This window comes from Mustela putorius, unplaced genomic scaffold (assembly GCF_011764305.1).
Source record: "Mustela putorius furo isolate JIRA1106 unplaced genomic scaffold, ASM1176430v1.1 tig00000382_pilon_pilon_pilon, whole genome shotgun sequence".
Taxonomy (NCBI): Eukaryota; Metazoa; Chordata; class Mammalia; order Carnivora; family Mustelidae; genus Mustela; species Mustela putorius.
In genome coordinates, this window is record NW_025421367.1 from 4,184,550 (window position 1) to 4,210,756 (window position 26,207).

At 42.9% G+C, this 26,207-nt stretch overlaps 1 protein-coding gene across 5 annotated transcripts in view; it reads right to left on the reverse strand.

The window, feature by feature from the left end:
* Positions 1-26,207, reverse strand: part of AFF1 (AF4/FMR2 family member 1) — a 205,807-nt gene that overhangs the window by 89,650 nt on the left and 89,950 nt on the right. For all 5 annotated transcript variants that reach the window (XR_006606561.1, XM_013058062.2, XM_013058061.2 and 2 more), the window contains 2 exons: positions 2,195-2,315; positions 854-1,774 (listed from right to left, as the gene is read on the reverse strand). Coding sequence is in view for 4 of the 5 variants with exons in the window: in XM_013058062.2 (XP_012913516.1) it covers positions 854-1,774; positions 2,195-2,315 (1,042 nt within the window). In the remaining variant the exon portion in view is untranslated. The remainder of the gene's footprint in view (positions 1-853; positions 1,775-2,194; positions 2,316-26,207) is intronic.

Sequence of the window (26,207 nt, forward strand, 5' to 3'; positions counted from 1 at the left end):
TTCTATATCGTCTTTGTGACTCACTTCAAAGGAGACACCCCCCCCAGTCTTCTTAGGTGGTAAATAAAAATACATTAGAACAAAACTTTAGTTTCAGATTTTCTTGTAATTTACACGGAACACATCTTTAGAAATACTTTGCCTTCAACATTTTAATCTCTTATTTTTACTTTTTTATGGTTTGGATCTCAGAAAAAAATCAACTGGAGCTGAGGAAGTACCCCCCCCCTTTTTTTTGCTCTACAATGTTAAATAAGTCAGTGTTCAGGGTGGCTCGGGTGGCTCAGTGATTGCCTCTGGCTCAGGTCATGATCCCTGGGTCCTAGGATGGAGCCCCGCATTGGTCTCCCTGCTCAGCGGGAAGCCTGCTTCTCCTCCCACTCCCCAGCTTGTGTTCCCTCTCTCTGTCAAATAAACTTAAAAAAAAAAAAAAGTCAGTGTTCCCCCAAACAAGTAAAAATAAAAACAAAAACAAAAAACCATGACAGCTCAAAATCTTCCTGAACCTTTCTCATGATAAATACCATGACTTGGTTATGGGCCATACAGGTGTATAAATTTTTCAAAACATAGCAAACTGTACTCTTAATCTATATTTTACAGCATATAAATTATGGTTCAGTAAAAATACTGAAAAACAACAACAAAAAACTTTCCTGAAAATCACATTTCAGTATCTGTTAGCGATAATTCCTTTCAGACCTGAGTTCTCTGTGGGGCAACAAGATCCTAAAGCCAAAAAGGAATCTCACAACCCAAAAGCCATTGATACCCAAGTCCCCAATTCTCCAGAAACTTCCATCTCAAATTTTCCTTCACACTGGAATTGCCCCACATACAAAATTCCACTCACCTCAGCTGACTGAGACGGCATCTTCAGCTTGGTGAGCTTGGCTTTGGCAGGCACTTTTAAGTCTGTTTTTTCAAAGGTCTGTTGCCGGTAGTCTTCCGGCAGTGGTTTCAGTTCAGGAGACTCACTAGGAGCCTGATCTTGACCATCCATGGGCCGGACATAAGCCGTGGGCTTCTGCTGCATTGCAACAGTTTTTGAGGGGAGGGAGGGTGGGGGGAAAGTCTGAGAAGGTGGCTGGGGAGGGGCCACGCCAAGGCTGGCAACTGCCACTAAACTGTCTTGAGCAGTCTCTTTATCGTGGGCCTTTACCACGAGCTCTTTGGGAGATTTGGCCGGGCAATAGCCTTTGCTGTTACTGTTACTGCTGTGAACTTTGCTGCTTCCTTGTGTCCTGGGAAGAGTTTGCTGGTTGGAATGTACAGGTGACAGTGGGGGAACTGGAGAAGGCAAGCAGAGTAAGGGAGCGAGCTCCCTCTCTGGAGCCAAGCCTGTCACCAGAGCACAGCGGTCTCCATCAGCTCTGCGCTCACCCTTTTTGTGATGACTGGAGCCGCAGCCCTCCTGACTGAGGCGATCTTGGGTCGGGTGCTGGCTGTCGGGTGGGCCATAGCTTTTGACATGAGGATTTGACATTGGTTCCATTCTTGGCTGTGCCATCTTTGGATTGTGGCTAATGTTACCAACAGGAAGTGGTCCAGAGGCAGGAGTGTTAACAGGCTGGTGGTGGGCACTAGTGTGGAAGGAGTGGGGTGGAATGCTGCTCCCCTTCTCAGGAAATAAAGGATATCTTGGCTTTCCCAACCCACTTTCAGAAGCATCCAAGTGATGAGGGTGGGACTTGGTACTAAGGAACTCCTTCACTTCTTCATAGTTTCCCAACATGTTCTGTATTCGACTGGATAGCTCGTCACCTTTTTCTGTCTGGAAAAATATAGCAGTTAGATACGGGGGTGGGGGGTGATGGAGGCCACTAAGGAAAATCAGCATTTAATAAATAATGTTACATAGTACCATTTAAAGGAAGAGAAAAAAAAAAAAAAAAACTTCGATTTAATGTGTAACCTAACATTTAACATGCAGTTTAAACTCGGTTCCCCTGTTGAGAAGTCTGTCCTGGACAAACATTATTAAAGACAGGAGACTAACATTACAAAAGAAGATCACAAACTCTAGCAATTTGAATAACAAGGTTCAGAGAATTTTCATAGTTTGTTTTCAAAGACAATCTAAGATAAGTTGTCTTATTTCCACATATATGGCCCTTGTTCAAACTCACTTTCATCACAGAGTTAAATCTGGTGATAAATCAGGCTTTCTAATATTCAATAAATAAATAAATACCTTATAGGGCTCTCCAAAAAGGGGGATCTTTTCAGGAAAGGCCTCTTTCTCTTGGTGAGCTTCCTGGTTGCGTCTCTCCTTCTCTCTAATTCGAAGCAGGTTTCTGTCTTCATTGTACAAGCTGTTTCAGATGCCACAAAAGAAGAAAAATAATGAAATGTATCAGTGTCCAAGTTTTGCTATGCATATGTGCATGTGTGAGGGAGACCAGGAGAGGTCAACAAGAAGTGATGAGAAGGGTAAGGTTTTAAAGAAGGCCTAAGTCCCTCAACCCACGCCTGGATTAAAGGCTGTGACTCTCCGGCCTTGGGTCCCGGCTCCAGAAACCTAAGCATTCACTCTGTAAGACTGACTCCAGACTGACTCCAAACTGAACAGTCTTTTATAGGCAGTCGTGGAACAGAGACAAGATTAATGACATTTTTATTTTCAGCTTGCAAAATATGGAGTAGAGGTAGGAGCTTTTCATCTGACGGAGTCAGCAGGATGTGAACTTTAAGAAAGGCTGTTTTCCTGGATCAGTATTATACATTTTGGAAGATTAGAATCAAAAGGCTTATTTCATAATTAAAAGATTACCAAGCACCCAAAACAGCATTTACTTTATTCTCAGCCTATTCTACTGGGAGTGTCTTGGCATGTTAAACCCCAAAAGGTAATTTTTATTTCTCCTTTCAAATGTCAAGGATGGGAAAATCCAATCTTCGATATCAGCTTTACCTACCAAGAAGTCTGATAATCTGATTGCCCTACTTAAACCACATAAAAATACATCCTAAATCATCAGCCCTAGCACCAAAAGGGTTAAAAATGCATTCACTGACAAATGGCAGAGAAGGAAACCAACCAGAGTGCAGTTTTAGCCAGCAGGTAAACCAAAGTGGGCCTGCCTCAGGTGGGCAACACATGGGATATAGAATAATGAAAACAGGAACTATAAACTGAATTTTTGCCCTCATACACTTGCTTCCAGGGCAGCTACTGAATCTTCTCCCCCAACATTATGTAAATAAGAAGGAAAACTTTAAACCGCCCTGCTAAAACTGTATGTACCTTTAGAAACTCTAGTCCTGATCTCAGACACGCCTTTTTCCTGACCTCTCTGCTCTCATGACTTCTCTTATTTCCTCTGCCAAAACCCTCTTACTGCTCTCCCTGCCTCGCCAACATATTGTCCCTCTAAACTAGATTTTTCATGGACATAAACACAATCTAAGGTATGGTTCTCGTGCCACTGTCCACATTTTAAAATACCAGGCATTTGGTGGCTCTTTGTTGATGCAGAATAAACTTGAAATCCTTGCTTTGGCGCTAAAATCACCCCAAGAATCTGGAACAGATCTACTCTAGATATTACCCCCTACTGTTTCCCTGCAGGCCTGCCCCATGCATTCTAACCAGCCAGCCATGTCCATTCCCCAAACATATCCTGTTAAAAGCAGTCTTTTGCATTCCACTCCCCACCCCAGAACTCTGAACGATAACCAATTCTTCCAAGACCAGCTTGCCCATGAAATAGGATTCTCCTGCAAACCATCTCTGTATTCCGCATTCCAGACTATTCCTTACTCCTCCTTGGTATCCGGACTTTGATGCTTTCATTCTAATCACACACATTTCCTCTGCTTCTCTCTCAACCTCACATCCCCATCCCCAATTTTCAGCTACCAGCACATCTTCTGAGTGGTTCCCATGATACCCACTCTAAAGGCTTCCTCAAATCCACCAAGCCTGTGCTGATGGAAGATACTGATTGCTTCTCTCTCCTCCTCACCTTTCCCCGAGAATGTGAACTCCATCAAAACAGAACCTCTCGTTTATTTCTCCCCTGATGCTAATGCATGGTACTTTACACAGAAACTAATCATTAAATACTTTCAAATTAAAAAACAGCCACTATGCTTCAGTGTATTTTTTAAAACTTACTTGTAATTAAAAATAAAAGTTAATTTTATTAGAACAGCCATTTTAAAAAGTGATTTTTCTTTATCTTCATAGCCTTAAGGTGGTAGGGAGTCTAAGCTACTCGGCTATATTCACCTAGATGTGGAAAAGAATTCCCTGCTTAGACCACCACAACAAAAACTTTTCCTCAACGATGGATATCTCGATGGCCTACTTTATAGAACTACAAAGGGAACAATTTATGTTAAAGTCAACATACTGAATAGAGGAGAAAAAAAACTAAATCAGAAACTGGCTTTGCTCTCTGCTCAGCAGGGAGCCTGCTTCCTCCTCTCTCTCTCTCTCTCTCTCTGCCTGCCTCTCTGCCTACTTGTGATCACTCTCTGTCAAATAAATAAATAAAATCTTAAAAAAAAAAAAAAAAAGAAAGAAAGAAAGAAAGAAACTGGCTTTGGAGTCTTCTTTAACAGAGCCTGAATCTCACATATTTTGGACAGTCAGGTTTATATCTGGTTGAAAGAAGCACAGTGGACTTGGCCACTCAGGAATTCCTTTCGGTTATTTTAGAATTTCGGTAATTCCTCAATGGCTTTTTTTTTTTTTAAAGAGGGTTGATCAGGAAGTAACTTTTTTCCTTCAAACTTGCTCTTCCCACCACTTTGTTTGCAGAGGGGGTGGGGAGCGCAACTGTCCTGAAGGGACAAGCGTCCCTTTTCCAAAGCTCGGTGGCATGAGGACCCCGCATGGGGTGCACACAGGAGGAGAAGTAGCTTCCCCAGGGCATCTGCTTTACCCTTTTCTCCCTTCCTGATTCTGCGGGTTCCAACACTAGAGTCCCGGCTCACTTCTGAATTGCTACCTTTGTCTCCAAAAAGGCAACCCCAAATGGCAAAATTCTCAGCACCAGATTGAAAACTGGGGGTGTGAACAAGTAATGTCTCAACCATCAGGCCGCCTGGGGTCCTCAAGTAATCTTCCTATCAATGCCACACATACCTGTAAGAAAAGCTACTCTGGCTTAAAAGTACTGAAGCGTTTCTAAATTGATCAGCACCACCTTATCTCGGTATCAGTTCGGTAAGTTTTCCCACACACCTCTAGGTTTCAGTTCTTAAATAATAAAAATTGCTATGGAAATAATAAGAACCCAATTTTACAACATTCCGAACACTGGCTTAGTGCTATGTGATTCAAAATACAAGGTACCTCCCACAGGGAAGAAATCCCATTAAATTAGGGACTCTGTTTAATTAAAGGTTTTACCTCATTAGATTAAAAAAGCTAAAACCCACATCAAGATTTTTATTGGCAGACATGTGTAATACTATACCAATTTTGAAACAAGCTTTGATTTTTTTTTTTTTTTAAAGATTAACCACTACCCTTCTTCAACTGAAAAACCCAAAAAATAGTGAGATGAGTATAGACCTCACAAGTGGCCATGGTAGGATGAGTTTTAGGAGGTCTAGACTTTGTGAAAGAAACTCACTCTCCCCCTTCACCCTCCCTTGGGTCTCACTCCCCAAGGCTCCAGGCAGAACAGAAGAAGGCAGAAGAGACAGGAAGTGATGAGTCCACAATTCCCAGGACTACACTGGATAGGCTGTGGGCTCTCACTCTTCTGGACTGTCTACCTTCTCCTTGCCATTGACCAGGTTTTACGAGTTGTACTGGGGAGAGCTTTCTGGTTTATTTGGCTTTTACTTCCTGTAGGTTTTCAACGGTTTAAAGAATGGTTTCTTAAGGTTCATAAGCAATTATTTTTCACGAATATCTTCTTTTTCTTGGTTCCATTTTGGTACCAGGGGAAACACAAATTTTAAAAGTATCAACATAATAGTAGCATAAGTAAGTAAATCACTGTTCAGCCTTACACATCATTTTTAATCCAAGCTACAAGAAAAGAGCGGGTGGATGGAAAATTTTCAATGAGGGGATTTCAGGTAGTAGTACATGTTCTACATGATTCACAGACTGTTAATTACTTTTGAATAATTACAAGTTGGCTATCACTTCATTATTCAAGGTGGCGGTTCTCCTCTGGTGTAGAGGAGAAAACATTCTCCCTCTCAGGATAACCTCATCCCCACATCAGCCTTCATCAGCCTTTCAGGGTCAGACTTCCTCACTGTTCCACACGGAACAGAGTGAGGCACAAGTGCTCCTTCCCTGCTCCCCACAGAGCATTTTGTATTAGATGAGGAGTTACCAAACCAGTGAGCACTAGAATCACCAGGAGGACCTGCTGGAAAGTGGAGAGCAGAGACTCATCCTGCACCCCGAGTTTCTGAGTCAGTAGATCCCATGCAGGGCAACTTTCTGGGTGGTTCTGAGGAGTACAAGAGAGCATATTCTTCTTGGGCTCTATGGATCACTTTAATAAAGCTTACCAAGAACAGGAGCAACAATGACAGCAACAGTAGGCTGCCAAGGACAGCCGCCACTCAGTGTCTGTTATTCGGTCAACACTGATGTAGGCACATCACACCTGTCCCCTATTAAATTTTCACAACACCTCCATGAGAGGGAGAGTATGACCCCCATTTTCCGGTTGGGGGAAAAAAAAGATAAAGCTCAGAAATTAATCTGCAGTAAATGATAGACCTTAAAATTCGAATGCAGGTCTGCTTGGCCAAAAAGCATGTATTCTTAATCACAGTTCTGCCAGCAAGTTCTGCACAGCAAGGCTGTATCAAGTAGGGCAACAACAAAGGCAGCGTGCTGTACGTGCGTTCACTCACAATCACTTGTAATTCCTTGTTCTCAAAGATAAGCAAGGTTTTATCCCTGCCAGCAGAGCAATCTCAGAACCACAAAATACGTTTGGTTAAATGTATCCACACAGGTCTGTCTTTGCTGACCGACCTGACACAGAGCCCTTGGAGAGAGGGCCGGCCAGCAGCATGAAGTTACTCCTCCAGTTAAAAAAACTGCATTACAATTCTTATTTTAGAGGTTTTTTTTTTTTTGAGCCCTTTTTAATTTACACATTTAATTTACACACATAATTTGAGGTCCCTAGCCCCATGATAACCTCTGGATTCACAAGTCATCTCCAATGTGCTAAGGGGGTCTTCACATCCGTTTCTTTTAAGGACGGGCCATAAATAAACTTGCACCAAACCTGCCATTCTACACCTGACATCAGCCCCCCCCCCCCGGAACTTCTGGCCACTGACCTAGGCCATGTTGTGTGGGCCACGATGCCTACTGTCTGGTCAGCCCAGAAGTCCCCACCTAGGGAGGAAAAGGCCACTAAGTCAGAGGAGGCTCTGAAGCAGTGACAGCACTCACAAACAAGGCCCCAGGGATAGAGGGTGTGTGTGCAAAGTCTGACCCCCAGAGCAGATAGCCAGGAGTTCCACCACAAATCCACATAAGTAAAACAGGGACTTACTGTCAGTCACCACACTCCTGCTTTTGAGACATATACTACTGTCCACCAGCTGCAGAGGGTGCAGTGCTGATACATCAGAAAGATCCCTGCAAAATGCAGCAAACTACCTCCCTCCACTCTTATTATTTTCTTTTAAAGATTTTTTATTTATTTATTTGACAGAGATCACAAGTAGGCAGAGAGGCAGGCAGATAGAGAGGGGGAAGCAGGCTCCTTGCTAAGCAGGGTCTAGGATCATGACCTGGGCCAAAGGCAGAGGCCTTAACCACTGAACCACCCAGGCGCCCCTTTGTTGTTGTTGTTGTTGTTGTTGTTGTTGTTGTTAAGAGAACCAGGAACCAAAGGGGTAGCCCTAGGCTTGAGTTTCCAGAGCCTGGTGTGCCCAGCAGAACACAAGTGCACAAGCCATTGCAAAGGGGGACTGTGCCACCGACGCCTCCAACGACCAAATTCCACCGCTCTCATCCACACAAGAGCCCGAGCGGCGGCGCTGGGAAATGGAAAACCTGCCAGGATGCTCTCACTTTCTGAGAGGTGGTGAAACTCCTGAGGAATTCCGAGCTGCCCGTTCAGCCCCTGAATGCAGTCATTTAGTCAAGCCCATGCTGGGGCCTGTCGGGGCCCATTGACTCTGACTTTTCAAATGCTCCTCCTTGGGGTTGTGGGTGGGTGTGGTAAAACACTCGGATACAAGGACAAAATCACAGCTCCGTAGGGACTAATGAGAGCGATCCTCTTTCTCACCCTGCCTTGCACTGAAAAAGGAGAGGAACAGATGTGGAAAGAGGAACAGACAGAACCAGGAAGGCCCACGTTGAGCGTGAGCTGAGGGGCAGCACGGGGCTAGGCCATCGTCTGGCTGGGAGCACCTTCTTCCAGGCTGGAGCCCACGGGCCCTGCTGCTAATCTAGGTTAGTCATGCAGGATCATTGGATGCCACTGGGCGCTTCCATGGCAACACTGGCCCACGGGGCAGGCTGTGCACAGCTGACTACCCATTTATCACCCTTGACTGGCCACTTCACACAGACCTGCCTCTGATAGATGGGACCAACTCTCTAGAACTCACGTTTAAAAGTTTAATTCTCCCTTGGGGGACAGAGTGTAATTTCTCCCATGTAGTCATCTCCCGAGGCATGGAAGAAACATTTGGCCGGAAGGGAAAGAAAAATCCTCAAATCAACAACGTGGATTCATTTTGGAAAAGGAGTCTTTTTACTGCTTTAGGAGCAGCACTACACCATTCTGATCTGAATATACAAAAGATCAAACAAAATGAAAAACTCTCAAATCTGTTCACAGAAGTTGGGCAACCCTGGTTTAGAGACAGTGACGGAACATATCACAAACCAAGAGACAGAGGATGGCAGGTTTGGAATCTTACTCTTGTGCAAGCGACCTTTCTATTTTATTTTGAAAACCACCCCTGTTGACTTTTACAGTCTATCTGCTGGCCCTTTTCCCCCAGGTTTCTCTAGCCGGGCAATCTAGCATCCAGGAAACATTTTTCACACACTACAGAAAAAAGTCAATATACTTCAAAGCACAAAGTTTGCTTTGTCATTAAAACTGTATCACTCATCAATACAAGTTAAACATGAGACATCAACACGGCTCCATGTTAGAATGAAGAAGTGTTGCTTCAAAGAATGGAAAATCTTTTCTTCTGCTTTGTGCATATGAAAGAATTTGCAACAAGCTTTCTTGTAATAAAAATCACGAGGCTCAATCTTCCAAAGATTTCACCTTTATTACTTCCCCCATCACCTAACACACACGACACAAAGAAAAAACAATCAAAGACTTAATCCTTAATTTCGAAAACCAAATCTGATTTAATATAAAAGATAAGTATCAGCCAATTGAAACGACAAAACAGCATTATGTCACTGTTGTTTTCCTGGAGGAGCTCCCAGGGGATCTTCTCAAAGTAACAGCTCTCTGCTACTCACTTCTGCTTGCCACAGAAGACTCAGCCTCATTAGAATACTGCAAGAGTTGTATAGAACTCCATTTTGCAAAATTAAATCAACCCTTAAGATTTTTTTACGCAATTTAAAGGCATACTCTAAGTTTTAAACTGAGTGAGAGAGCCTCTACCAAGGCAAACTTGAGTAAAAGTCAGTCACTTCCACCCTAATGAGAGTCATATTAATTTACCTTTCAAAATCAATCTGCCACTTACTTTGCTGCATGCATGTTAACATGTAGCAAAGGTCTGAAAGGATTCACTTATAAAAATCAAGAAGGAGCACCAGGTTAGGGTGGAGGAGGTAAGTGGTAGTGCGGTGGTTTAAGGAATATTTTAACTTTTTTCTTCCCCACAAGAAAGTATCCATTTACTATTTGTGTAGTTAAAAATTTTTGATTAAAAACAAAAGAAAATGCCTCGTACAACATCAAGATCAGGACTAAAGAAATACGAAGGTGTTGAACATTTTGTCAGTAATCCTCACTGGAACCTATGAACACAGTTTTGGACGCTGGACTCAGTCTTCTTTTTTTTAATATTTTATTTATTTGACAGAGAGAGAGAAGGAGACAATGAGAGAGGGAAAACAAGCAGAGTGAGTGAGAGGGAGAGAAGCAGACTCACCACTAAGCAGGGAGCCCAACTCAGGGGCTTGATCCCAGGACTCTGAGATCATGACCTGAGCCGAAGGAAGCCGCTTAACGACTGAGCCACCCAGGCGCCCCTAAATATGTCTTTTACCTTTTTTAAAAAATATTTTAGTTATTTGAGAGAGCATGCGCACAAGCAGGGGGATCAGCAGAGGGAGGATGAGGAGGAGGTGGGACTCAATCCCAGGACTCCGGGATCACGACCTGGGCCGAAGGCAGACGCTTAATGACTAAGCCACCCAGGCATCCCTGGACTCAGTCGTCCACCATTACTAATAATTATAGGCCACCTGCATAAGGCATTGCATTAGAGACTATGATCCAAAGTCCAAACACAAGCAGCTGTTATTTAGAAAAGTAGTCTTATCTTAATAGATCATAAATATATTTCAAGAGGCATATTTACCCTATAGATGGAAAAGCACAAGAATCTGTCTTCTCCACTGGTCTTAAAAGGCCAGTGAGGAAAGCTGTGTGGGTGGGGATACACAGCTGTAACAAGAGGAGGATGAGGGGACGGGAAACAGATGAGTAACTGCATTTCTATGTGTAGGACATAGTCCCTTATCTTCTAAACATTTTTTTTAATGCATTTTAACATTAAAAAAAAAGAAGAAGAACTAGTACTGACTGAAGAAGGTCATAATGCAAATGGCACAATTACACAAACCACAACAGTAACCGCTCCTGACCTTGAAGATTTGACAATCTATATGCTAGGGGTTAGTAAATATGCCATTTGAAATGTGAAGGTATTAATGTTACTGAGAAATTCCAGAAAACGGCAGTCTCTCGGAGGGATCCCTAAAATGCTGACAGTTCTTCCTTCCAGTTAACTGAAAGCAGATCCAGAAATCACCTTCCCTTCCCCCAGTGGCAAAAGGCTCACTAGAGATAAATCTGCCACCCGACTATTTCTGTCCCCCCATTTAGTTAGAAAGGTCCCCAGTGTTCCGAGCTCCCTCAGTCCGCCTGCTTTACTGGCAACTGCACATTTGGCACCAATGAGAAACACGGGTAGCAGCTGTTGGCTCTTCCCCTACAGGTCTCATTTGTACTAGGATCAACCAGAGCACTGGCCTCATTACCATGCCGTTCTTCTTACACACTCAACTGACCATGAAGGACCACATCATATACCTATAAAATAAGGAGGCTGGTGAAAGTCTGCTCATTACAGCCACAAAATAAAAGAATGCAGTGGTCACAAACGAAGAATGTAGACTAGCAAGCTCAAAGTTCTGGGCTTTTCCTTAAATGCTTGTCTCATTTAATTTACACTCGACAACAACAACAAATGTTTGGGGTATTAAACCTATTAAGCATCCAAAATTCAAATAAAGAGTCATGTGGACTTCTTACTTCTGACTCGGAGTATGGCCCCAACAGGCTCCTTGCCTGGGCAACTCTGCTCCACACAGGTACCTCATGGAATTTTCTAAAAATCATGAATCTGATCTTATTATTCACCTATTTACAACTTTTTCTGAGCCAAATGCTGCCTACAGGATTAAAAGATGATTGGTGGTTAAGCCAAGCACACCCTTCTTGTGGTTGGGCTTGGGCTTCAATGAGAAGCCTCTTCTAACCTTCAGGGGGTAAGACCTCTTTCTGCTTATTTCTCACCCCAAAGTAGATTAAGACCCATTTCCGGCCCCTCTCTCTCTTCTAGACACTACAAAAACAAGAAATTGGGAGGCATGGGGGTGGGGGCGGGGAGCACAGCCCTTGCCTCTGCCAGTTCTCTCATGAACTCCTCCCTTGACTTTCAAAACTTTCTGAAATATCCCTGCCTCTCCGTCACAGTCCCCAGCCCCAACCTCCACTCTCACCTCCCATCCCTGCTGGGATATTCCTTTCTCCCCATACATCGGTTTTTGCATATCTGTTCATGTTTACATTTACAAAAACCAGAGAGACTGCACACGTGCCTACAGATTTTCTTTATTAGACTGAGCTCCTTAAAGGCAAGGACTACTCCTGAGAGCGCAATGCTCAGTAAAAAGTGATGCTTATTACACATCTTTGACTTAATGATTACATTCAAACATTACTCAATTTCAAGCAATCCAGAATTCTACTCAAGTCTGCCAGTCTTACTCATTATCTGATGACAAAATATGATTCACTGTCTGATACCTAAAACTGACTATACCAGATTATTGTACCCATCAAATGACTCAAGTTTGGAAGGAGGCTGACAGCTCTCTTTCCTAGGTCAGCCACGAAAGCTGCCTCAGCAAACACCGTATGTTTATCAGTTAATATTACAGGCTTTCATTTTTTGGTTTGCTATATTACTAGTCATCAAAGTCCAACTATACTACACCAAAAAAAAAAAAAAAAAACCAACTGTGTGAGTTATATTTATAGCAAACACACATTTAATTTTAAATCAAATCAAATAAGATTCAGAATGATATTAATACACTGCCTCTAGGACTAAAACTTCAACAACAAAAATCCCACAATGAAAAATCTCTCCATGCTGTTATAAATGCATAGTGGGGAAAACAAAACAAAAAATACAGGATCTAAGGAGTTTTTAAAACACAAATGAGATTATGTGGCTCCTTCTACTGCTGAGAGATCACCACAGGCTTCCCTTAGGGTTCAAGATTAAAACCCAGAAGCCTCACCTAGAAGGCTCCATCCCCAGCACACCTCCTCTTTTTTTTTTTTAATTAACATATAATGTATTATTTGCCCCAGGGGTTTACACACATTTCACAGCATTCACCATAGCACATACCCTCCCCAATGTCCATTACCCAGTCACTCTATCCATCTCCTCCACCCCCCCAGCAGCCCTCAGTTTGTTTTATGAGATTAAGAGTCTCTTACAGTTTGTCTCCCTCCTGATCCCATCTTGTTTCATTTTTTTCCCTCTCTACCCCACCCCCCCACCCTGACCGCCTCTCAACTTCCTCCTATCACAGAGATCATATGATAATTGTCTTTCTCTGATTGACTTATTTCACTCAGCATAATACCCTGTAGTTCCATCCACACTGTTGCAAATCTCAAGATTTCATTTCTTTTGATGGCTGCACAGTATTCCATTGTGTATATATACCACATCTTCTTTATCCATTCATCTGTTGATGGACATCTAGGTTCTTTCCATAGTTTGGCTACTGTGGACATTGCTGCTATAAACATTTGGGTGCATGTGCCCTTTTGGATCACTTCGTTTGTATCTTTAGGGTAAATATCCAGTAGTGCAATTTCTGGATCATAGGGTAGCTCTATTTTCAACTTTTTGAGGAACCTCCATGCTGTTTTCCAAAGTGGCTGCACCAGGTTGCATTCCCACCAACGGTGTAGGAGGGTTTCCCTTTCTCCGCATCCTGTCCAACATCTGCCATTCCCTGACTTGTTAATTTTAAGCCATTCTGACTGGTGTGAGCTGGTATCTCATTGAGCACACCCCCTCTTAGATGCTACCTCCAGATATATTCCCCTCCCTCTGCCCTTCTCAAATACTAGCCTCAATGGCCCTTTCATGCCTGGAAGGAGTGGAGCAGTGCACTGCTGATCCCCACCTGGATGCTCTGTCCAGAGAGCTGAGGGCCTTGTCACCAACACCTCAGGTTAAGCGCACTCTTCCACGAGGTCCCAGATCCAAATGCACCCTTGGACCCCCAGCAGGAGTTCGTCAGCACTCCTCCCTGCTTCATCTCTTTATCACTGTCTAAACCTATCTTGTCTATCCATTTATCTGTTTAAATTATGTCTGGCTCTCCACCCTCACCTCCTCCAAGAATGGAAGTTTCAGAAGGTCAGATACCATTTCTCTCTCCCACCACACTGTGTACCAAACACTAACCCATTAGGCTAAACAAGTACTGGCTGAATGGATGGAAATCTGCATACAGATGCAGAACCTCAAGTAGTGGTTTCTTTTAAAAATAAAACTTCGATAACAACAAAGAAACCATACAATCTGAAGCTAACAGAAGCATTTTCAGGAGACAGTACAAAAGACATTTAAAAAAAAAAAACAAAAACAGGCAGATATGGACAGCATCCTACAAATAACAGATTCATAGATCGAATTGTCAAGTACCACACAGAAAGCAAGAGAAAAACAAATCATTCCTAAATTCATCTTGTATCTCATGAGACTGCTGAAATGCCTCTAAGGGGATTTAAAAAAAAAAAAAAAAGCAACTCTTCTCTCAAGCAATTATTCAGGAGCAAGTTTATTTTTTGTTTGTTGAGAAGAGTCTTGAAAGATCAAACATACTAAGTGGATATTTTTTGTCACTTCACATCCTGAGCACCAGCTAATTCCCAACATACATCCAACTGAATGAATTACATTCTACAGAACAGTTTAAAAACTATACAGATTTACCATTCGGAGGAAAAGTCCCTCCCAAGACTGAACACACACACATTCCAGAGAAACAATTGCACAGCATACGATAAGAAGAACTGTTTGAAACCGGGCCAATGCACCAAGTACTGCTTCAGCCAGAATAAATGCTCAGCATTTAGACTTGCTAACCAACAGCAAAAAGCAACAGGAAAGGGCTTACATTTGGAAAATGAAAGGAAAAACAATGTCTATGTATTGATAAGAACAGTGAAGAACAATGGGATAATAAGGAAACTGGTCAGAGGTGATTTTTCTAAAGAAGAAAATATTAAGAAACATTTATTCTTTACATGAGTACAGAGAGACCCATCAGCACATTTCAGTTACTGAACAAACAAACAAAAACCTGTACAGCTCCTCCTCTATTCATCTAATGAAACCCACTCCCTTACGGGAGCATACCAAGGACTAAACCCAAGGATGAATCGTCCATTCTCCCGTCAACTCACAACTTCCAGTAGAAGCTGCTGTCAATTATATGTTAAACAGAGTTAAACAAGCTGCTGTGGACATATATAAACGATACGATAAACTTTCTACCACAGAAAAAAACTTTTTTCAGGCTCCAACCTAAAAACACAAAGATATCCAAGCCTCTTGCAGATCACACAAAACAGATGACAACAATAGAAGAAACGACTGTTGGTGCGATTTTACAGAATCGTCGAGCTTTTTCTTTACCTCCCAACTTACAGTTATCTTCTTTTGGTTAATTGCACATGTCACATTTGTTTTCACAGGAAGAAAGCTTAATGTCATAAAAACTAGAGGCAGCCTCATTATTCTATTCCATTTCATCCCACAGACATTTCAAGAAGGAAGAACAGGGAGATTATTATAGGAGAAGAAAGCTGGAAACATGTATTGGTATTTTATATGGCAACAAGCAACAATTACATGTTTCTAAATATTCTCATTTTCATCATAACCCCAGCTCACCTCCTACCACTGGCTATAATTGGCATCTCCTTAAAGCTAAACAGTAAGTCATTGTTTTTCTGGAGAAGTCTCCCTTCATTTTGACCTCTGCTAAGCAGTGTTGTGTGCCTTACAAAGCTTGTCAGGATTCTTTGGCCTGGATTTTGGCCCAGCCACAGACATTTATATGCAGAATATATCATCTTTTCCCTATCACTGCCAACAGGCAGTTCACTTGCTTAAAACAAAGGGTATTTATCAAACTTAATACAGCACCCTCTACCTTCTTCAACACAAGTAAACTAGAATCTGAGAGTTTGCTCAATTTTTTTTTTAAAGTACATTTCAGGAGCTTCAAACATTGTGTCTTTTATAATGCTTTAAAATTTCCATTTTTAACTCTCTGAGAAGCAGAAGCAAATATATCCATTGTAAGGAAACAATAAGCAAACATTTAGAGTTACCAAATGCACTGATGATTTATATTAAAAGCCTCCGACTGTAAAACAGTTTCTTCCAACAGAACTGCATTTAAATATTATGCCACTTCAAGTTATTTAAGAGTACAAAGGCACTTCTATGGTTTTCCAGAGTCCAACTAAGATCTTAAGCCTCACAAAATAAAAAACAGAAAATCGATTTGTTTCCTGTCAATACTGACTCCCCGTCTATGTGCTAGACCTAAGGACAAAAGAAGTGAGGGTTCTACAATCTAGGGGGAGAAATACAAAAGGAGGGTAGGGGCAAACTGCTAACAGTGATTGCAGAGGCTGGTTCCAAGTGCTAAAGAATCAGGGGAGAAAATCACCAACTCTCAAGGAAGGAGGCTGGGATGATTTAATTAAGAGCGGTGACATCTGAGCTTGAAGAATGGACAGGAGTTTAGAAGAGGGGAGGGGGGTCCCCACGCCCCTGCTGGGAAAGCATGTAAGTTGTAGAGGGGTGATCAGTCACCATGGGGTGTATGCACCATCTTACTTCATTCCCCAACTCCAGCTCCAAATTTCTCCTCAAAAGGGTCCAAAGAACCACTGACAATTCATGGGGATGACAACCTTTTGCAGCTGCCCACTCCACATGGCTGCCCTAGAGCCTCCGTGATATTTTGGGGTGGCAATCCCCTGAGAATTGCCGGTGGACTTTCCTCAGCCTGGAACAATGACCTCAAATTACTTTGCTCATAAAAAACCGTCAATTTTAAGAAAAGAACTGAGTGGGGATGTCACAGTTTAGAATGCAAATGGACTCAACTGGCCTCAGATGATCGCAAAAACAAAACTGACCACTCCTCCCACCCCTCCATTCTCCTCATAGCCCCAAAGAACACAGTCTCGGTGCCCACTTGATACAGGGCCTTGCTGTGCAAAGTCTGGCCTGACTTCCTAATTCAAATTTTACACTATTTTCAAGACCTCTTCCTGTCCTTATGTTTGTTGAGCCAGCAGTCACAATTCCGTATTTTAAAAGTTCAGTAATAGGGGCACCTGGGTGGCTCATCGGGTTAAGCCTCTGCCTTCGGCTCAGGTCATGATCCCAGGGTCCTGGGATCAAGCCCCACATTGGGCTCTCTGCTCTGCAGGGAGCCTGCTTCCTCCTCTCTCTCTGCCTGCCTCTCTGCCTACTTGTGATCTCTGTCAGATAAATAGAGAAAAAATCTTTAAAAAAAAAAAAATAAAAGTTCAGTAATAAATTTAAAAGAGGGGCACCTGGGTGGCTCAGTGTGTTAAAGCCATTGCCTTCGGCTCAGGTCATGATCCCAGGGTCCTAGAATCGAGCTCCACATTGGGCTCTCTGCTCATCAGGGAGTCTGTTTCCTCCTCTCTCTGCCTGCCTCTCTGCCTGCTTGTGATCTCTGTCTGTGAAATAAATAAAATCTTTTTAAAATAAATAAATTAATAAAAATAAATTTAGAAGGAGCATATGGTTGAACATCCCCACCTGAACCGTTCCTGGATTTCCTGACATGCTCAGCCCAGAAGTTTCAGGCTTTGAAGTAAAATTAGTTTAAAAAAAAATAAGGCTGCCAGGGGCGCCTGGGTGGCTCAGTGGGTTAAAGCCTCTGCCTTCGGCTCAGGTCATGATCCCAGGGTCCCCGGATCAAGCCCCGCATCTGGCTCTCTGCTCAACAGGGAGCCTGCTTCGACCTCTCTCTCTGCCTGCCTCTCTGCCTACTTGTGATCTCTGTCTGTCAAATACATAAAGAAAATCTTTAATTTAAAAAAAAAAAAAGAAGAAGGCTACCAGTGGCAAGGGGGGAGGGGAGACCCTCCAATTTGAATGAACATTGATCAATGCTTGAATTTCAACCTAAAAATGTACAGTAACCAAAGTTTGCAGAAACAAAAAGATGAACTAGACCAGAGGTTAGCAAACTGGCTCGTGAGGCGAATCTGGCCCAGCTATCTATTTTTATAAATAAAGATTTATTGCAACACAGCCCTACCCACTTGTTTCCACACTGTGTATGGTCACTTTGGTCCTGGAACAGCAGAGGTGACTCGTTACAACAAAGACTGCATGGACAGCAAAGCCTGAGATACTTACCATCTGGTCCTTTACAGAAAAAGTTTGTCAGCCCTTGGACTAGACCCTAAATTATCAAGAAACATAAAGGTGATTTTTTTTTAAGTTATTTTGAAGTGTTTCATTTTAAAGGAGTACAGACTATTTCAGAAATAGTTCCTTCTGAAACATGTAAGGCTTTCAGTAACAACCAAATTTCTCTCTTATCAGCTTTCCTGACCTGAGGGGGAAAGATGAGAAATCTCCACTCTTGTCTCTATCTAGTTTTAATAAGGCTTACTCTTTTATTCCAAAATATTAACATAATGTAGTATGTGGTGAAAAGTGTGCCAAGCTGGCAACCTCCAGGGTCTGGCACCACCCGCTGTATGATCTTATCTACTCCCTCCAGGACTCAGCTCTAATACCCTGCCTGGCCTCGTGGTCAATAGCCTCAAAAGGCTGGTTGAGGGTGGTAACCTCAAGCAGGCTGAAGGTGGTAAAAAGCGTATGTTGGTGAAAGTGTGGGAAACGTAAGGGGCATAAAAACCATTCCCGCGTCACTGGTTCCAGCTGCGTCTTCAACAGAGTAATGGACTTCACACTACAATTATGTAGGGTTTTTAGGATGACGTGAATGGGAAAGGACAAAATATGAGGGAGATTGCAGAGCAAAAGAAAACCGAAGGAGAAGCTCTGGGATTAAAAACTCCCAAGGCACAGTGAGTCCATCCAACTTCCCTGAGCTATCTACTCTGGCAGGCGGGTGTGGTTTGTGGAAAATATGAAGAATTAAGCCAGTGGTTGCTATTTTCTTTTTTTAAGATTTTATTTATTTATTTGACAGACAAGAGATCACAAGCAGGCAGAGAGGCAGGCAGAGAGAGAGAGAGGTGGAAGCAGGCTCCCTGTTGAACAGAGAGCCATGTGCGGGGCTTGATCCCAGGACCCTGGGATCATGACCTGAGCCGAAGGCAGAGGCTTTAACCCGCTGAGCCACCCGGGCGCCCCGCCAGTGGTTGCTATGAAAGGTCAGAACTTACTGTTCCTCAAGTGTCCTGGTTCTTTAGAAGTCTGGTGAGAGACTGCATCACTGTATTTGAATACCTTTATTTAAATAAAAGGATATTTGTCAGGTTGACAGTGTGAAGAAACAAGCTGACAGCCTTGATAAAATTAAACTGAGATCTTCAAATAAAGGTAGAATGCACCCCTAACACATTTTGATCTTATTCCTTGGATTTAAAGCCTTGTAGGGGATCTCTCACTAATTATGGCTACCCTCTCTCTGCCCTCAGGGGAATGTTGCTTCCCTACAATTCTAGCCCAATCACACACTCAACCATTCCCTTACAATAAAATAGATGAGAAGTGGCTGAAATATTTACATTAGACTACCAAAAACGCAGGAGGATAACAGAACAAAAATAAACAGGTTACATCCAACCAGAAAATTTGACTGACAAATTACAACTTGCCCATTAACCTCGGGGGCTTCCTGGTTATCTACGGACCCACCACCAGGTTACTTGGGAAAGCATTCTTTCTTTCTTTTTTTTTTTTTTTAAGATTTTATTTATTAATTGACAGACAGAGATCCCAAGTAGGCAGAGAGGCAGGCAGAGAAAGAGGAGGAAGCAGGCTCCCTGCCTCCCAAGCAGGCAGAGAGCCCGATGTGGGGCTCGATCCCAGGACCCTGGGATCATGACCTGAGCCGAAGGCAGAGGCTTTAACCCACTGAGCCACCCAGGTGCCCCGGGAAAGCATTCTTTCACTCCCAGACTTCTCTCATTCATCCTGGATCATCCACGCAGGGTGAGTGACACTAACTAAGTCCACCTCTTTCAGGAGAGACCCTCAACTCCCTATGGATGACTTCCACAGCACGATCCTGTAAGAACACAACCCAGCCATCCTGGCACCCCTCTACTACATGTGCTCCTTAAGCAGCAGGCTTCAATTACATTCAGTTACATGCATTCCACTGTTACCCAGAAATAGGGAATCCTTGAAGAAGACAAGGGTCTGTACACCCCCATGAAGTATCTTGACTGGAAAAAGGGCTAATTTAAAGAAACAAAAAAAAAGTAATGATTTTGGACTCAAGCCTTCAAAGCACTCTATAAAGAAGGCTTTGCTTATTTTAAAGAAGCAGTCACCATATGCCTAGTCACAGAAGAATTTTTAGTCTGTGACAGGGGAGAAGTCATTTAAAAAACAATATTCAGGAGTGCCTGGGTGGCTCAGCTGGTTAAGGGTCTGCCTCGAGCTCAGGTCATGATCCAAGGATCCTGGGATCAAGTCCCATGTCAGACTTCTTGCTCAGTGGGGAGTATGCTTCTGCCACTCCCTCTGTCTGTGCTCTCTCCCTCTTTCTGTTAAATAAATAAATATTTAAAAATCATCATAATAAAATAAAAACAATATTCAAGACACGCCTATGTGGCTCAGTCGGTTAAGCGTCTGACTGTTGACTGTTGATTTCAGCTCAGGTCATGATCTCAGGGTCCTGGGATCAAGCCCTGGTTGGCTCCCCGCTCAGTGGGGTATCTATTTGAGGAGTTCTATCCCTCTTCCTCTGCAGCTCCTCCTGCTCACCCTGTCTCTCTCAAAATAAATAAATCTTTAAAAATAATAAAAAAATTAAAAATACACAGAAATGATACCTTGAAAGGAGGAAAATAAAACAGGAATGAGTCCATTTACTCATCTTCTAATCATCTTCCCACATACATACCAAAAAATAATCCTAAAATTAGTCCTATATCTTCACAGGGGTTTGGGTTATAGAGACATATACACTGTCAAAATGTACCAGAACACCTAAAGTTTGTGCATTTCCTGGCATACCTGACTTATGGTGAAAGGGGGAAAACCCTGTAAATAAATACTTTAGTAAATGACATACAAGTTGACTTATTTGGGGATCTGCAATTTACACAAGGAGCATAAGAATTAATGGATGATACAAGCAATGAAGAGATGAGTACATTCATGTTAACACAAATACAGTGTTAATAGTTTAATCTAGGAATAAGGCTTTTTACTGTGAAATTCTCCCTACTTCCTGAATGTTTAAAAATTTTCCTAATACAATGTTAGGGAAAAGAGCCACAAGAATAAACGAGTAAATATGGCAGGATCTAAGAGGCTGCCAAACACAAGTAGATCCCACACGGTTCCATCACACACACCTACAGATACAACGCGAGTTTAACCGCAAGTCTCCATCAGAGATGGGTAAGGGGGCGGTGCACTTGAGTGGCCCACCCTGCCAAGCGTCTGACTCTCCATTTCAGCTCAGGTCCTGATCTCAGCCCACACTGGACTGTGAGCTCAGCAGGGAGCCTGTTAGAGATGCCTGGGTGGCTCAGTCAGTTAAGGGGTTGCCTTTGGCTGGGGTCGTGATCCCAGGGTTCTAGCATCGAGTCCTGTATCAGGCTCATTGCTCAGTGGGGAGCCTACTTCTCTCTCTGCCTCTGCCTGCCACTCTGCCTGCTTGTGCTCTCTCTCTGACAAATAAATAAAATCTTGGGGAAAAAAAAAGGGGGGGGGGCAAGTGGGAAGCACAAATTCAGCTACTAACTAGTATAGTGGCTCCGTGAAAGGCAAGGAACTGAAGAGTCCTGAACTCTGTGAGGCAGACGATGACAGCCGCTGTTGGCAGAAGTGAAACAGCCTGAGCAAATGTGTGCCTGCACGCTGCACAAGTTTATCTGTGTGTGCCAGCACTGAGCAAAACCTAACCTCGCTCTTTCAAAACCTTCTGCTCTGCTCTATCGACAAACTACAAGAGATCCAGCAGAGATACACACATGCATCTGGAGGAGGACATTTCAGAATCCCATTTGGAAAGCTTTCAGGGCAATCTCCTTAGCCACCACGAGACTTAATGCACCTCTCCCTTCCCCCTCCTCCAATCTTCACCTTTGTAAAAGAAAAATCATTGTTTTTCCCCTACTTGAGAACTAGGTTGGTTGAGGTTTCAGAAAATTAATCTCCTCCAATTCTTGTCCTACTTCTTCACATACAGATTTAGTGCCTATAAAGGAACCACTGGAATCACATTTCCTTCTTCATATTTCAAAGTGTTTTTCCTGCAAGTCCTTCCCTACAAAATTACCAAGCCAGAAAGCTCTGGGCTTTAAGGAGGACCTGATTCTATGGTTTCCCTAGTTTAAGTTACATCTGATATCTAAGACACAAAAGGCCCGAGATTTTAGACATGCTTTTTACACAAGTAAATTTGTAATACAATAGGTGGTTACCGTACACCTACCAATCTCCCTTTCTGCATATTTTCTCCCTTGAGTTGAAAAATACTACTGCAGTCAACCTCTTCCCTGCCAGATATGTTGAGGCCCCATGTCACTCAGAATTCCTTCCATGCCGCTTTAAAAGGCTCGCTTTAGTTCTCTGCTAATGGGCTCCCTCACCTCTGACCGCTCCACGTCACCTCCTGCAACAGAGCAACAGGATGGCCACTCAAGGTCCCCGAATCCAGACAGCTGTGTATCAGTCTCCTAAGCAGCCTGGCTGAATTCGAGGAAGGCAGAGAGGAGGCTGAGTAATACACAACAGGATGGGACACTGGTCACCCGCATCAGACACTGGTTAAGAGCATAGTCTCTGCAGTGAGGGATGGGTTCACACATGGGCTCCAGGACTTTTGAGTAGTGTCCTATGGGCAAGTCATTTAAGCTGAATGTCAGCCATTTTAAAAAGGTCGTGGTCATCACAGTACCAGTTCCCTAAAACCAGTGTGAGGCTTAAGTGACTAATGCCTTATAGTACCCACAGTAAACTGAAAGCACTCAGGCGAGAAAGAAAGGAGAAACCCGAAAATGTCTCCAGATGCCCCTCCAGCTGTGCTCTTTAAAAAAAAAACCCAGGTTTTATACTTTCCGAATTTGCAGTTTCTATCTATGCAAGGCTTTGTCCTCCCCACCGCCTCTCCTTCCCTCACCACCACCTTCAGAAGTGTTTCTTCCATTTCTCCCTTTCCTACAGGGCTGTGGAACCCACACGGTGCCCAGCTGCGGCCTGCACACTCGCACTGCCTCCTCAACAAACGGGCTAACTGACACACCTCTGGGGCCGGCACTGGGTGAGCGGGAGTCTGAACGGATGTTCTCTGAGGCACAGATATCCGCATACCTGGGAAGAGAGCCGGGGTTCAACTCTGGCCCTACAGACATTCTGAACCAAATCATTCTGTGTGTCAGAGAACGTATCCTAGGCTGTCTGGCAGGATCCCTGGCCTCCACCTTAGGTGATGGTAGCACACTGTTTTCCTGGCTGTGACAATCAAATATGTTTCTAGACTTTGCCAAATATCCCGGAGGGCGGTGGAAGTAAAATAACCTCCTCCTCTTTTCCCTGCCTCCCCCCTGTGTTGAGAGGCACTGCTGGGGAGTATGAGAAATATCCCCCCAAGTCAGAGCATTTGTTTCCTACTGAAGCAGCAGCCACCACAATCGGCATATTCAGAACAGGCACAGGAAATCGTAATGACTACGTCTGTGACATGTCAAAACTCTGTCACTACTAGCTTCGGCCGACAGGGTTAAGTCACAAACTCAAAGCTCGAACTGTACCAAAGGTTCAAAACTGTTCTAAGAACTGAGTGAACTAATGCATACATAAGTGCGCAGCCCAGGGCCTGGCCAAGCGTGAAGTATTCACTACCCCCTGAGCTACTATTAGTAAGCATATACAGGTTCTCCCCTCACCCATTCTTTCTATGTTCCTCCCACCTATCTCCCCAAGGACAGAGTAAGAAAATTCAATACTAAACACAGTACAATGGTCCCTAGAGCTGATGACATACGCAGTGGGGTAAAACCAGAAGAAGAAAAGGAGAATCCAAGAATGGCAGAAAAAGTATGGTGTCCTGATTTCCCACTGAACGGGAAGAGGCAGAAGGATGCCTGTTCACTCCAAAATGAGTTTCTTATAAGGAAGCAGCATCCTGAAAGAGGAAGGGTACAAGGGATTTCCCATCTTCTATCCAGGGAAGTTCCATCCACACAATTCTCCCTTTCCAAATAGTACAGGAGTTCTCTGAGTTACAAATACCCCACAGCTTCAAATAGTTGCATGGTCTCTCCTTAATTCCCCATGCAGTAAGTGACCAAGTTGTGGGGGAAAGCCACTTCCCAGTGCAGGGCACTAGCAAACACTGACCTCACATTTCTCCTATATGTTTCTTCACCCTGAGAGGAATTTCACACATACGAGGTTTCCCTACTCTCATCTTGTTCCCTTTTCCTGTTTCACACACCTCAGTTATGAGACACACACACACACAAATGCTCCATTTTCTCCATCCCTCTTTTCCTTCATAGTAAACCAAGAAGCATTGACCACACAGATAAGTGTATTAAGGACAAAGATGACATTTATGTGAAAGTCTAGACTAGATGAGTAGAGGCTGTGAGCCAGCGGTCACTTGCAGGCTCTGTAACCATGATCAGTCAATCACTGAGAGTCAGTCACTTAATCTCCATGGGCCTCAGTTTCTTCATCTGTACAATGGCAGGGATAACCCCTGCCCTACAGATTCAATGATACCAATTATGTGAATTCTTGGCTCAAAGCTCAAAACATAAAAGAAGGCACAATAAAAGGACTGCTATTATCATATGCCAAAATTATACATAATGTCTGTGTCCTTCCAAGTACCCAAAGTTTACCAACAGAAATACTCCCAAGAGAATTCATTTTTTCCACCTTTTTCCCTATTAAACCTAAAGGTCCCTTACAACACTCATCCCTCCTACCAAAAGAACCAACTTAAGCAGAAGATACTGTCTTATTCAAGCATGGTTCATCTGCCTTGTTTAATCAATTGCACTGTTTTCCATTATTTTACCACATGTTTGACATTTTGGCACCGTAGGTGAAGAAACATTCTGGGTTCAGCCTGGGGCCTAACCTTCATCACATGATTTTCGTTGCTGCTTCTGCAAAATATTTTCTGTGCTCCAAACCCATTTCTGGAAGAAGAGCAGTTTGTAAATAGGAAACCATGCATGCTTTTTTTTTTTTTTTAATTCCCAACATCTATTGAAATAACATCCACTCTTACCAGCAATTCAACTATGAAAACATAATGTAAGAAATGATTTTGAATTAAGTAAGAAAGGTTTCCTCTCCCCCCGCCAAAAAAATATTGCTGTCCTATGGTTTGGGCACAATTTTTAAAGAAATTCTATAAACATACAAGACCTGAATTTTTCTATTCCTGATAATCTAAACAATTGAAAGTTTATAAAGATAAAGACAACTGCCAAAAATCTGTTTATTTCCTTATCACTTTTAAAATGAGATCACAAAAAAAAAAAAGAACTGCAATTTTTTTACTGGCTAATTTTATTTTTTTATTTTTTAGGGATTTTATTTATTTATTAGACAGAGATCACAATTTGGCAGAAAGCCCAATGCGTGGGGCCGGGGCGGGGGGGGGGGTGCGCCTTGGTCCCAGGACCAGGGGATCATGACCCGAGCTGAAGGCAGAGAGTCGGCAGAGTCTTGAACTCACTGAGCCACCCAGGCAACCCCTTTTAATTGGCTAATTTTAAACTGACATTTAAAAGCACAATGAGAAATGACCGTTTCAGTCTGCATTAGGATTCCAACCTCTGCTGAGGCAACATCTGTGTTTGGTGTGAGCACATGTATACATGTACCTGTGTGTACGAATAGAAAAGAAAAATCCCAGGTCTTCGATTTTTAGTTTGTGAGCTATACTAGTAGCTCTTCTTCAATTATGACAGTCTTATAAATAAACACAAATGAGCAGAGCTCATAAATATGGTATTCAGAGTAGTTTCCATACCCACAGACAGTAACACCTATGTGTGGCAGTGTGTTAACATCTGTCTCTACCTTGGCTCCTCGCAGAAGGTATAAAATAACACCTTGCTTTAGTCAGTATTAACTAGGCTGCTTCTGGCTTTTAAAAATATACTCTCAGCATGGCATTTCTAAGCACAAAAGAACTTAAAGTCTTATGTTCCTCTTCAAATTTAAGACAAAATGACAATCTAAAATAAAAAATCACAACAGCCTAAAGTAACTACCACTTCATCTTTTTCCCTACACGTTCAATAAATCACCTATCAAGCATGTATCAAGAATGCTTCAAAATTTCACAACATTTAATGTGTAAAGAAAAAGCGGGAAAAGAACAAGAATGAATTGTAGTCGGGCTGTTGAAAATTACAGAAGATGTTTCTCTTAATTAAAATTAACTTTAGGGCGCCTGGGTGGCTCAGTGGGTT